At 35.3% G+C, this 11,792-nt stretch overlaps 1 protein-coding gene across 1 annotated transcript; it reads left to right on the top strand.

Moving 5' to 3' along the window:
• The first annotated feature begins 2,432 nt into the window (after window positions 1-2,432).
• LOC126727105 (uncharacterized) lies at window positions 2,433-6,118 on the top strand. Its single transcript, XM_050432601.1, has 3 exons — window positions 2,433-2,876; window positions 3,978-4,112; window positions 4,467-6,118. The coding sequence occupies exons 1-3, from the start codon at window positions 2,580-2,582 to the stop codon at window positions 5,949-5,951; spliced, it is 1,917 nt and encodes a 638-aa protein (XP_050288558.1). The 5' UTR covers window positions 2,433-2,579; the 3' UTR covers window positions 5,952-6,118.
• The last annotated feature ends 5,674 nt before the right edge of the window (window positions 6,119-11,792 follow it).

Below are 11,792 nucleotides of genomic sequence, written 5' to 3'. Positions count from 1 at the left end.
ATAGCCACCGATTCATCATTTCATCAAACAAACACCAACAGCAACCTTCACCGATCCAGATCATCCGTAGCAACCTTCATCAACCTTCACCCATCCCAAATCTCACACCTACAACGCCGACCCAAAACCCACATCGTAACCTACATCAACGTCGATCCACAAATCTCAGCCAACCAACAACAATCAAAACAACCAACCACCAAAAGAGAGAGAAAGAGATCGGCGAGATCGGATAGCGATGGCGATGGCTCGGCGATGATGATGGCTCGTGCACCGTGAGCGGCAAACTCGTCGCCCATGCCGCTTGCGCCTCCGGTGATAATGGCCACCGTCAAACTGATCTTAAATTAAAGGGAAAAGAGAGAATAGAGGGAATCGATGGCTGAGAAGAGAGGGATCCGGTGAGAGAGAACAGAGGTGAGAGAGAAGAGAAAAGAATAAAATGAAAATGAAGAAAGAGCAGAGAGAAAAGGGAATAAAATACGATTAAAATTATACCATTTTGATTCTGTACCGTTGCAAATTTGCAACGGTACTGTTTACATGTTGTAAAAATTATGGAATTTGGCACATCTGGTATTTGGTGTTTTTTGTGTTTGGTGTGGCAAATGTGCCAAATATTTGGCATTTGGCACATTTGCCACACCTGATGTGGATGCTTTAATACCCACAGTATCATGGATTCATGGTCATGAGTTCTTAATGCTTTTTTAATGTGCCATTTATTAAAAAGAAATAAAAGGATTAGAAATTTTTTTTTTTTTTTTAAAAAAGCCATTGCGCATATGTGGTATGACGGTCACTTCACAAGTATAAGTTCTTGTGAGATGTAGGAGCAATGATTAGGGTTTAAGTCTCTAAAAGGAAGTTTGACACACATATATACTCAGGAAAAAAAAAACAAAAAACCCTACTTCAGCCTAAGAACTTGGATTTGGAGACTTCATAGTGTAAAATTCAAAAAACACTAAACTTTAGAGAATGTACTTTGCAATAAACCCAATTTTTCCCCCAAACTTAAATCTTTTAAATATTTTACATATCATTTCAAAAACAAAATTACATACCAAATATATAAAATCCAAAAATTTAAGATTTTTATTCCAAAATCCTTGCATTTATATTTAAAAAAGAGTTGTTCTATAGACACAATAAATTGCCATAATATTTTCATAGCGGTAGAGATGTTAATTCCTCGTAGGTAAGGAGCAAAAAAAAGGGAAAATTTAGAAATATGTCAGCTAGTTCAGTGTTCAAAGAAATCCAAAAACATATGTCGACAATCGTACTGACCAACATCTAGGGGTGTTCACCAAACCGCACAAACCGCCCGCAAAATGGCATAACTGCAATGTACCGCAAGTAATAGTGCACTGCATCGCATTGCACCGCATAATGTAGTGAGGTTTGCGGTTTTATAATAAGAAAACTGCACAAACAGCACCGCACCCTCTCTATATAGTAATATATTTATATATTTTTAATATTAAATATATTATTAATAGTTTGATAACCCTGGCAAGTGTCGACTAGGAAAGCCAGTTTAAAATAAAGAAAAATTAGCTCAATAGTTTAAAACTTAGCTCAAAACAAAGCGAAAAATTAGTTTTGGGCTGGGTAGGAAAAACCCAAAATTTGAAAAGTACACCAACTTCAAGTTGTTCAAACCATATCTTATACACTGCATCGCACATGTAACTGCAAAAATAAGGTGTGGTACGGTTATGGTTTTGGCTAAATTCTAAACTGCACAGCACATATGACTACAAAAATAAGGTGCGATGCAGTTATGATTTTAACTAAACCGCACTGCAAAGTGCGGTGCTAAAAAATGGGCCAAAATTGCATTGTACCGCACCACACAGCGAACACCCCTACCAACATCGGAAACCCATCCCCTCTTCCAACCATTGTCTTTTTTGTCGTTCATGGCCCCCGTGTAGTAATGCTATGGATACATAAAAATGTACAGTTTTCTGCCACAACTTGTCACGTGGGAACATACTTTCAGCATTCATAACTTATCATATAGCGAGTTGTGACACAAAGTTATACATTTTTATGTCTCCATAGCATTACTCTTATTGGTGTGATCCCTAATTTTATATATATATATATATATATATATATATATAATTGAGATGAATTGGAGTTCCTACACCTACTGTGTAAAAGGGATATACACACACCCATTTAAACAACTTATTCAAATCCTTTTACAAGAGTTTAGGATAGAATACCATGTTGTTGACAATGTGGTTAAAACTTAAAAGAACTGAGAGTCAATTTTAAATAAAACAACACATTAACAGGTGAAGCTAATTATAAAAAAACACACGCTCACACCTGGCAAAATTAAAGACAGCAAAAGTCAGCAAAAGAGAGAGTAGTAGACTGTAGAAGTGCAACTATATATATAACTTTGTACCGTGCTTTCCACAACATCCCCGAAAAACTTGAACTCACTTTCTCTTTGTATTGCACTGTACTATCTGTATTTGTACAATTGTTTTGAACCTCTCTCTCTCTCTCTCTCTCTCTCTCACATTTTCAGTAATGGCTGATGATTATTCCACACCATGAGCTTCACAGGTGAGTCCCACCACCACTCACCGGCGGTTCCTCGTCTCCGCCGCCGCCGCCGCAAACCCAAGAATTCTAACCGGTTCCGCCTGCTCGGACCTCCACCAACTACTACTCCCCACTCGTCCTGGAAGTTCGAAGACAACAAAAACGACCTTGTCTTTAACTACCAACACCACCACCACCACACGAAGCTCGTCTCCGAGCTATTTCAACGAGGCAGAGTCCAAGCCTCCGCCAGAAAACTCGCCGCCGGTCTCTGGCGATTGCTCGGTGCACCTCACTGTCAGCAGGTAACTTTTTTTTTTTTTTTTTTAGGAAGCAGGTAACTTTTTTGATTTTCGCTATTACTGTATTTTCAATGGGAGAGTACTGTCTCTTAAATAAATAAAAAAATAATAATAAAGTTTGAAACTTTGGGTTTTGTTTTAACTTGGGTTTGTACGAAAACTGAATTTGTGGTTGGTGAAAATCCAGTACAACATAAGATACAATGATACTTTCATCTGACTCTGTATGTTAATGTTAATGAAAAACAAAACAAAACTCCCTCTTTGTTGACACTAGTACAAATGTTGGCTTAATTGATCTGAGTTATTGTTATAAATTCGGGGAAAAAAAAATTACAATGTTGGAATTTTGTATTTTCTTTTCTCTTCTTTTAATTTCCCATAGACCAAATTGTGCTTGCCTTGTTGAGAATTAAATCAAATAACTTTGATTCTATATCATTTTTGTTATTAACTAATACACTAGTGAGAAAGGTTGATTTGATTCAATTTAAATGAATTGAAAAAGTAAAGGATTGCCTAAAATAACATTGGTAGAATTAATATATATTAAAAAAAATATTATGAGAGTATAATTTTGGATACGGTTGGAGAAGTAATATAAAATTACATGTTAATTAAGGAGGCGAGGCTATGATTTTGGATAGGATAGAATAATAGAGATCGATAAATTACTGAAAAAAAAAAACAGCATACCGATATTAATTAACAACAGCAACTATCAGGACAGTACTTCAGTAGTTGGGTAAGAGTAGGTGCCAAAGTTAGTAAGTCTAGTAAGTATAAACAATCCCAAAGCACATGTAATGGAGTTTATAGTTAGTAGCCAACAAAGTGAAAGATTAAATCAGTGATTCATCTACCGTTCACATCAACTTCATTCATATTTTGTCCTTTTTAAAATTTTTTTTTTAAAAAAAATCATTGAAATTTAGGTGATGCACTTAAATTTTGTATATTTATTCTAGAGGTAGTTGCCTAAAATACATATGGAGTGGATTATACTATTGTTTATACATGGATCATGGTGTGCAAATGTGAAGTCAATAAAATTGTAACATTTGTGAATTTAAAATCCTTGTCACATTCTTCCCTGCAATGCAGACTGGTATTGGACGTGTAAAGATTAAGTTTACCCATCACCGGAAAAGTAGGGACTATGGTCTGGAAATAAAGGATCAGTTGCAGTTGCAAAGATCCCTACCTGTCTCTCATCCAAAGGATGGAATCCAGTATGAGGTAAATCTTTTTCTTTCTCTGGGTTATTCTAGTTCGCAACTGTTCATAAATGTTTTGGGAGAGAGAACTAGTTTAGTCAGGATGGGTGGAGATGAAGTGCGGTCTAGGTGTGGATAAACTAGTGTGACCTTGAGATGATCATATATATCTTGGATATTTCCTTTTTACCATAGAGAATATGTGAACTGTATAGAGAATGTCACGATAATGAGGTCATAGCTTTAGCTGGTCATTTGATCTAATTTGTCTCAGAAATGGAAAAATAACATGCTATTCTTATAATGTCTCTCTCATTCTCTCTGTTTTTAAGATTTTCTAACCTAATCTTTGATCTTCAAACTACATCATTCCCAGCCTGAATCTTCTTTGCAATATCCCAAATGCGCAATGGAGGGGGCAACAAAGTGGGAACCTAGGCGTTCAAAAGTGTTTGACAAGGTCTACCAGTTTAACAGCCACATAAAGCTTCTTGAAAATCAAGACAATGCTTCTATCTCTATTGTTTCTGTCCTGCAAGCAGAACTAATACGTGCTAGATCAAGAATTCGTGAACTTGAAGATGAGTTGAAGTCCTCTAAGAAAAAAAGTGAACACTTGCTGAGGAAGGTTGAAGAGGAAAGGATTTCATGGCAGAGCAGAGAACGTGCAAAAATTCTTGTGGTTGTGGATGGCTTAAAGAATGAATTAGGCAGGGAAAGGAAGAATCGTCATAAGATGGAAATTTTCAGTTCCAAATTGGTCAATCAGGTTGCCAATGCCAAGTTATCTGCAAAGCAGATCATGCAAAATTATGAGGAAGAAAAAAGGCTTCGAGAGCTAATGGAGGAAGTTTGTAGTGAACTAGCCAAGCAAATTGGAGAAGATGAGGCCAGTGTTGAGGGATTGAAGAGAAAGTACAAGAAAGTTTGTGAGGAAGTGGAAGAAGAGAGGAAGATGTGGCAGATGGCTGAGGTTTGGCGTGAAGAACATGTCCAAATGAAGCTGGTTGATGCAAAGCTTGCTCTTGAAGAAAGATATTTTCAGATGAACAAGCTGGTAACAGACCTTGAGACTTTCCTGAGGTCCAGAAGTTCTAACCTGAATGTCATGGAGTTGAGGGAAGCTGAGTTGATCATGCAGGCAATTAAATCAATGAATATTCAAGATATCAAGGAGATTGAACTTCTCAGTGAAGGTGAAGCTAACGAAAAGGAGATTGAACCATGTTTAAATAACAATGCCTCCGACAAAAAGTTGGTGCTGAAACATTCAAATCATGTTATTGATTATAAGAGTGGTCTAGAAGAAGATATTAGAGGTGGGGAAAGTGCTAGCCATGCTGAGGATCAGGGTTGCATTTGCTCACTTGAAGGTAGTGGCACCTCAGTTAATAGGTTCAACCAAGAAAAAAAAGTTTTGGAGACCCGAATTGAATGTGATGAAAACACAAATCAAGAATCTCTTAGTCCAGAAATCAGTGAGGTTTGCTCACTATCTGATAAGAAAATAAAGCAGAAGGCATCTCCAGTATCGAATCCCTGGAAATCACACCCAAGTAATGGTGAATTCTATAAGATTTTGATAGATGAGGATAATCGAAGGCTTTCAAATGGGACAATTTCTAGTGTCAAGAAATCTTCTACATGTAGAGGGTCAGCTGAAGGTGAGCCCAGATGCCAGGATACAGTGGCACAACAGAGTGTACCAGACTCGGCCAATCCACACATTACTCGAGGGATGAAAGGACGCATAGAGTGGCCACGAGGCATTCAAAAACATAATGCGAAGGCCAAGCTTCTGGAAGTGAAAATTGAAAGCCAGAAATCTCAATTGCGTCACATTCTTAAACAGAAGACTTAAGAGAACTACATTCTCATTCGTTTTATTTTTATTTTTTATTTTTTAAATTGTTTCAGCAAGTGTAATCATAAGAAGAATGCACCCATTTGTTATCAGCAAGTGTTAAAAAAAAACAATAGAGTTCATTGAGCCTCTTATGCAAAGCTTCCTCCTTTTTCATAATTCAATTCATCATTTTTGGTCCCATATTCTGAGTGTATGTATTTTGTTTTCATAGAGCATATTACCCCTTTATGCCAGCTGTTAATTAAGAGAGCATGTATCACACCCTTGTATAATTGATTAGTGTATGAAAACCAAAGTGAGGACAATAATTCATGTGCTGAATGATGCTCTTTACTTATTGTCATTTTCTCTCATTTGTAAATCCTCTTATATATATATATATATATATATATATATATTCTCCTATGACTAATAATACAGTCTACAATGAGACGTGGAATGCTTGTAGGCCAAGTATGAAGATCTTATCAATGATTAGATTTCCTTTAATCTTTCCACGTTCTCTAATTGCACAGTAAGCCTATTCTTGGAAATTCTCATTGGATATTTCATATATGCTATTCCAAGAAAGGAAACAACAGAAATCGAAAAAGTAAAAGTTTGAAACAAACACAGGCTATGTGCTTCTGGTACGCATACAGGAAACAAACTTTTGTTTTACTATTTTTCCAGCATCAGTATAAATAGGTATTAGATGGTTAAAATCATAAATAGAATCAGTGAAATGCTACATAGACATCTATAGTTAATAGATGCATCATTTTCAAAGTTTTGTGGAAGAGCATTACTATCTCTATACATGTTAGTGAAAAGAAGTACAATAAGCAACCTTACTCCAATTTTAGGGAGACTGATTTTTGAACTCAAATTCACAACCAATAAATATAAGGATACAATATTTTTCATAACTACTAACATGAATTATTATGATTGGTACATAATAAAAGAGGTGTTAGTGATGAACACAAATGAAAATAATGTTGCTTTAACCACAAAAAATCATTTGTGAAAATGTTGTCCCTACTCGTTAACATTACTCATTCACAAAGTATGTTGTTAGAAAAATACTAAAAGAATTAATAAATTAATGCCAAATTACTTTTCTGTAATTGACGATATATCTCTCCCATAACTGGACTGTTTGGTCAAAGCATGAGGTCCTACCTCAGCCATGGAGTAATTAAAATGAAAAAGAAGTGGCTTGTTGGCCACTTGGGGAAGAAAAGATAGTGTGATCTTAGCTATGGTTTTCTCCTAAGAGAAAAAATAAAACAACTTGATAAGAGTGAGATTTATATCTTACTTGTAAAGCAGATGTGTTTCCTTTGTTCTCGTCATGCTAGAGGGTCCCCCACCTCTTCGAACTTCCATGTCTGTGAGCACAATGACAAGTGACAACTAGCAAATTGTCTCCATATCATGCACAGCAAGACCCTACAGACTTATGTAATTACTATGGCAGCTCTTTTTTGTTTTCTTTTTCTAAGTAACTGGAAAATCGATATATATCTTTGTACAAATTTTTTGTTTCTTCCTGTTGCCTGTTGGCCCAAATTTCAAATTATTCTCTCCACGCAGTTGTTGGAATACCATTCCAGCGAGCACACGACAATCAAAGCAGTTCAAGAAGTTCTCCTGGTCCACCATGGTAATTAGAATCGCTTGTTCCATTGCTGCCAAATCTCCTTGCAAGTTTCATACAACAGCTACTACTGCTAAAACTACTGTAACATGAACCTCACTAGACACTAGTCACTATCTTCCATGGATATTAAATATAGTGCAAATTAATGTTTGTTAAAATGTTGATGAAATGTTATAGTAGTTTTCAACTTTTAAAATAATAATAATAATAATAATAATTTTATAATTAGAGGAGAAGCAGAATTTAAATTCTAAATGTCATTATTAGAAATATTATAAAACATCAGTTGAGTTAAAAGACTCTTAACTAAGTCATTTATTAAACAATGAATGAATTTTTAAAATTTTAGAGTAGAATATATTATGCTTGAGTCCAATAAAGTGGAGACCAATCTTGTGTTTTAGCTCTAAAAACCAATAACAATAACCCTTTTTCTTTTTTTTTTTTGGAAATGAAAAACAATAAAATAAGGCCGTACTTCTTTTGCACTAATAAATGATAGGGATGGTCAAAATTCTTCGTCCACTCAATTCATCATGTCCTAATTTGTCTTGTGTGGGATTTCGCTCCAAAAGGAGTGATAGGATGAGGACGGATTTTGCACATGCAATCATGCCTCGAATGTTTGTGTATATATATATATATATATATATATATTGGTTCGATATATATTTAAGTTATTTATGCATTCACTTTAATTTTTTTATTCATACCCTATATTATAATTTATTGTGTTGTATATATTATATTCAATAAGTCTAGCATTAGCAAAAAAAATTTGCAATTGTCAATATTGCAAGTTGTTATTGCTTTTTGGCATTTGCTTATTTGTTAGAGAAAAAAAAAAAAAAAAAAAAAAAAAAGAGGATGTTAGTGGTAAATTTACCAACTCAACTATTGTAAATTATTGTGTGGCATTACTTCCCTAAAAATTTTACTTTTTTTTTTTTTTTATACAAAATATAATTTTTACTCTAGCCTAATTTAAGTGTATATGTGTGTAAAACTCCCTCCTAGAGATTTAAACCCTGACCTTTACCCCCCACACCCCACAAACATTTATACATTTGTTTTAAGTTTTATTTTCATCCTTTATTTAAAAGTTAAAATTTTGTTGATAAAAATTTTAGTAGGTAACAATCTTATCTTGCAGTCCATTTGTTGTTGTTAAATTTATAACTTTTCAATTTGTCATGATGGGTAGGCAAAATGTTAGGTTATGGCTAAAAGGACTATCACTCTTTATTTGAGAAATGCTACGTCCATAACTTTTTCACTATACTTTCACAATAAATCGTAGATGGAAAGTTGTTATTGGTTATAATTTCAAGCCACAACTTGAATTACTTTTTTGTCCACCCATAACAATCAATAATAACCTGTCACTTAAGATTTGTTGTGAAAATGTTGTGAAAACTAGCATTTCTCCTCTTTACTAACATCCTCTTTACAATTTTTAGACTACTTAAGCATTAGCATCAAGCTTTTAAAAATTTTCTCTTTATTTTAGGATAAGAACCTACTTTTCTCTTCATTTTAGGATAAGAACCTACTTTTCTCTTCATACATTCTCTATAATTTCTCTCACTTTTCTTTTCTTTAATTTCAAAAAAAAAAAAATTCTAATTTTGGGGAATGAAAAACATTTCCCTATATTAAGGAAAGCACATTAGCATTTTCCTAAAATGGGGATTTAGTAGGGAGTCTGATGAGGGAGTGTTTTTTGAGCTTTTCGTCCTAGATTGGGGTCTTACCCTAAAATGTGATGCTCTTAGATTACTATTTTAATTTTGAGAAAAAAGAAATACGAATGGACAAAATGACAAAATTAATACCTTTTAAATTTTATAAGAAATGAAATTGTAAACTATTAAACTTGGAGATAAATAAAAATCCAACATTAACCTAAGTTTAGGGAGGAAAAATATTCTTCTCAAAAAAAAAAAAAAAAAGGATGGAAAAATATTTTTATTGGCTACACATTGAACCAACAGGCTGGCTTGATGGAAAGTGCGGCAAATTAAATTTTAATTACTATTGCTCCAACCCTTCGGTACAAATTCTCCAGCACAAGACTGCATTCTCATTTATGAAAATTATTATTATTCTAGCCACTTGTTCGACATATTGTCTGTCAAAATACCCTTATATATATATAGGTGTATGGTTTAAGGTTTTAATTATATACTTATTTATTCTTAATTCTTTCGGTCTGAGGATGTGAGGTTAGAAACTTAGAGCATCCACATTAGTCCATGGATAGTCTTGCAAAATACATAAAGCAGCCATTTTTACACATTTTGGCTAAAAAAACACCCACATCAATGGGTGTAAAATTGTGCAAAATATACACCCGGCTGTGTAAATGAATAGTAACCGTGTATATATACATGGTTACTATACGTTCACCGTGTAAACGATTTTTTTATTTTATTTTCTCTCTCCTCTATCAAACTACTTCTCTTCCCCAACCATTACAACAACCCAACGCACCAAAATCAACTAAAAATTAACCCAAACACATCTATTGAAAATTAACCAAAATCAACCCAGTATCAACTAAAAATTAACCCAAAATCAACTGAAAATTAACCCAAACACATCTACACAGAGATACACTTGCTCAAAAAAAAAAAAAAAAACATAGAGATACACAAACACACCCACACACAAACAAACCCAAATGAACAAAAAACAAAGAGAGATCGGTGCTTATCAGAACGATCGGTGCTTGACTAGAACGATCGGAGCTCGGGTCTTGCTTGATCGGAGCTTGTGGGTATGAGTCTTGCCTGATCGAAGCTAGGGAGATACACTAACTGATCGGTGCTTATGGATCGGAGCTAGGGAGATCTCGGTCAAATTTGATCTGGTCGGATCTGATCGATGCTTGTGGATCAGAGCTAGGGAGATCGGTGCTTGTGGATCGGAGCTATGGAGATCGATGCTTGCCTGATTGGAGCTGTGGATCGGTGCTTGTGACCGAGATGGTGTGGATTAGACCGAGAGGGAGAGTTGATTTAGAAATGGGTATAGAGATGGAGATCGGTGGATTGGAGAGGCGTTGTGGTGCTTGTGATGGCTGTGGTGTTGATGGAGTTCTTGCTCTGGTGCTTCTGGGTTTTGACCGTGAGAGAAAGAAGAAGAAAGAAGAGGAAGAAAAGAAAGAGGAAACGGCAGAGATAAGGAAAAAGAAAGAAAGAAGAAAGAAAAGGAGGTATTGGAAAAAGAAACGGGTAGGTAAAATAATATTAAAAAAAGAATATAAAAATATTATTTATATAAAATATATTGTATAATAGATGAACTAATGTGGGTGTTTTGTAAAAATAGATGTGTAAAATAAAAAAAGTAGTTTTTTCCATGTAAAATAGATGATAAGTTTACACGAGCTGGTATGGATGCTCTTACACACGTAATGGTTGAAGGGTTTATGTATTTGTAGAGAGGGAAAATTCTCAACCTATCACAAGTTGACACGTCACATTACCAAGTCCACAAAATACAGCCAATTACAGAGCACCATGTATTGCTGCTAGATTTTGCTATCACTATTCAGAAGCCAACAGAATTTTGCCAAGTGTCATGCAAGAACCAATCACGCATCTGCGCATGTGTAAGCGATGACTCAAGCAGCCTCGCACGTGTAAGCAATGACTCAAGCAGTCCAGCACGTGTAAACAATGACACAAGCGGACCAATCAAGCTGTGACACGTGTCACCAATCAAGTTCCGCCACGTGTCGCTCACCCACCCCAAAACTCCTATAAATAGAAGCCTTCCTGAGACATTGAGAAGGACCAAGATTCAGAAGGACCAAGATTCAGGAGGAACAAGATTCAAAGGGACCAGAGGATTCAGAAGTGAAAAAGCTCTACTGGAATCAAGCCCAGAAGCCTCCAGGAACTTCAAGAACTTCAACCCCAAAATCGAAGAACATTCGAAGCTGAATCATCCAAATCATCTGTCTAGATCCAAAAGTTTGCAGGAATCAAGCTCAAAGGTTCGAAAACATCAACAAATCACAAATCAGTGAAGCTCTACGGATTCAAGCCTCCAAAGCCCCGAAGAACTTCCGCCACAAATCTTCAAATACAAAGAACATTTGAAGTAGAATCATCCAGACTATCTGCCTAGATCTCAAAGTTCACTGGAATCAAGCTCAAAAGCCTCCAGAAACCTCAAACAAC

This window comes from Quercus robur, chromosome 5, assembly GCF_932294415.1.
Source record: "Quercus robur chromosome 5, dhQueRobu3.1, whole genome shotgun sequence".
Lineage (NCBI taxonomy): Eukaryota > Viridiplantae > Streptophyta > Magnoliopsida > Fagales > Fagaceae > Quercus > Quercus robur.
This window is presented reverse-complemented; position numbering and strand designations above follow the sequence as displayed.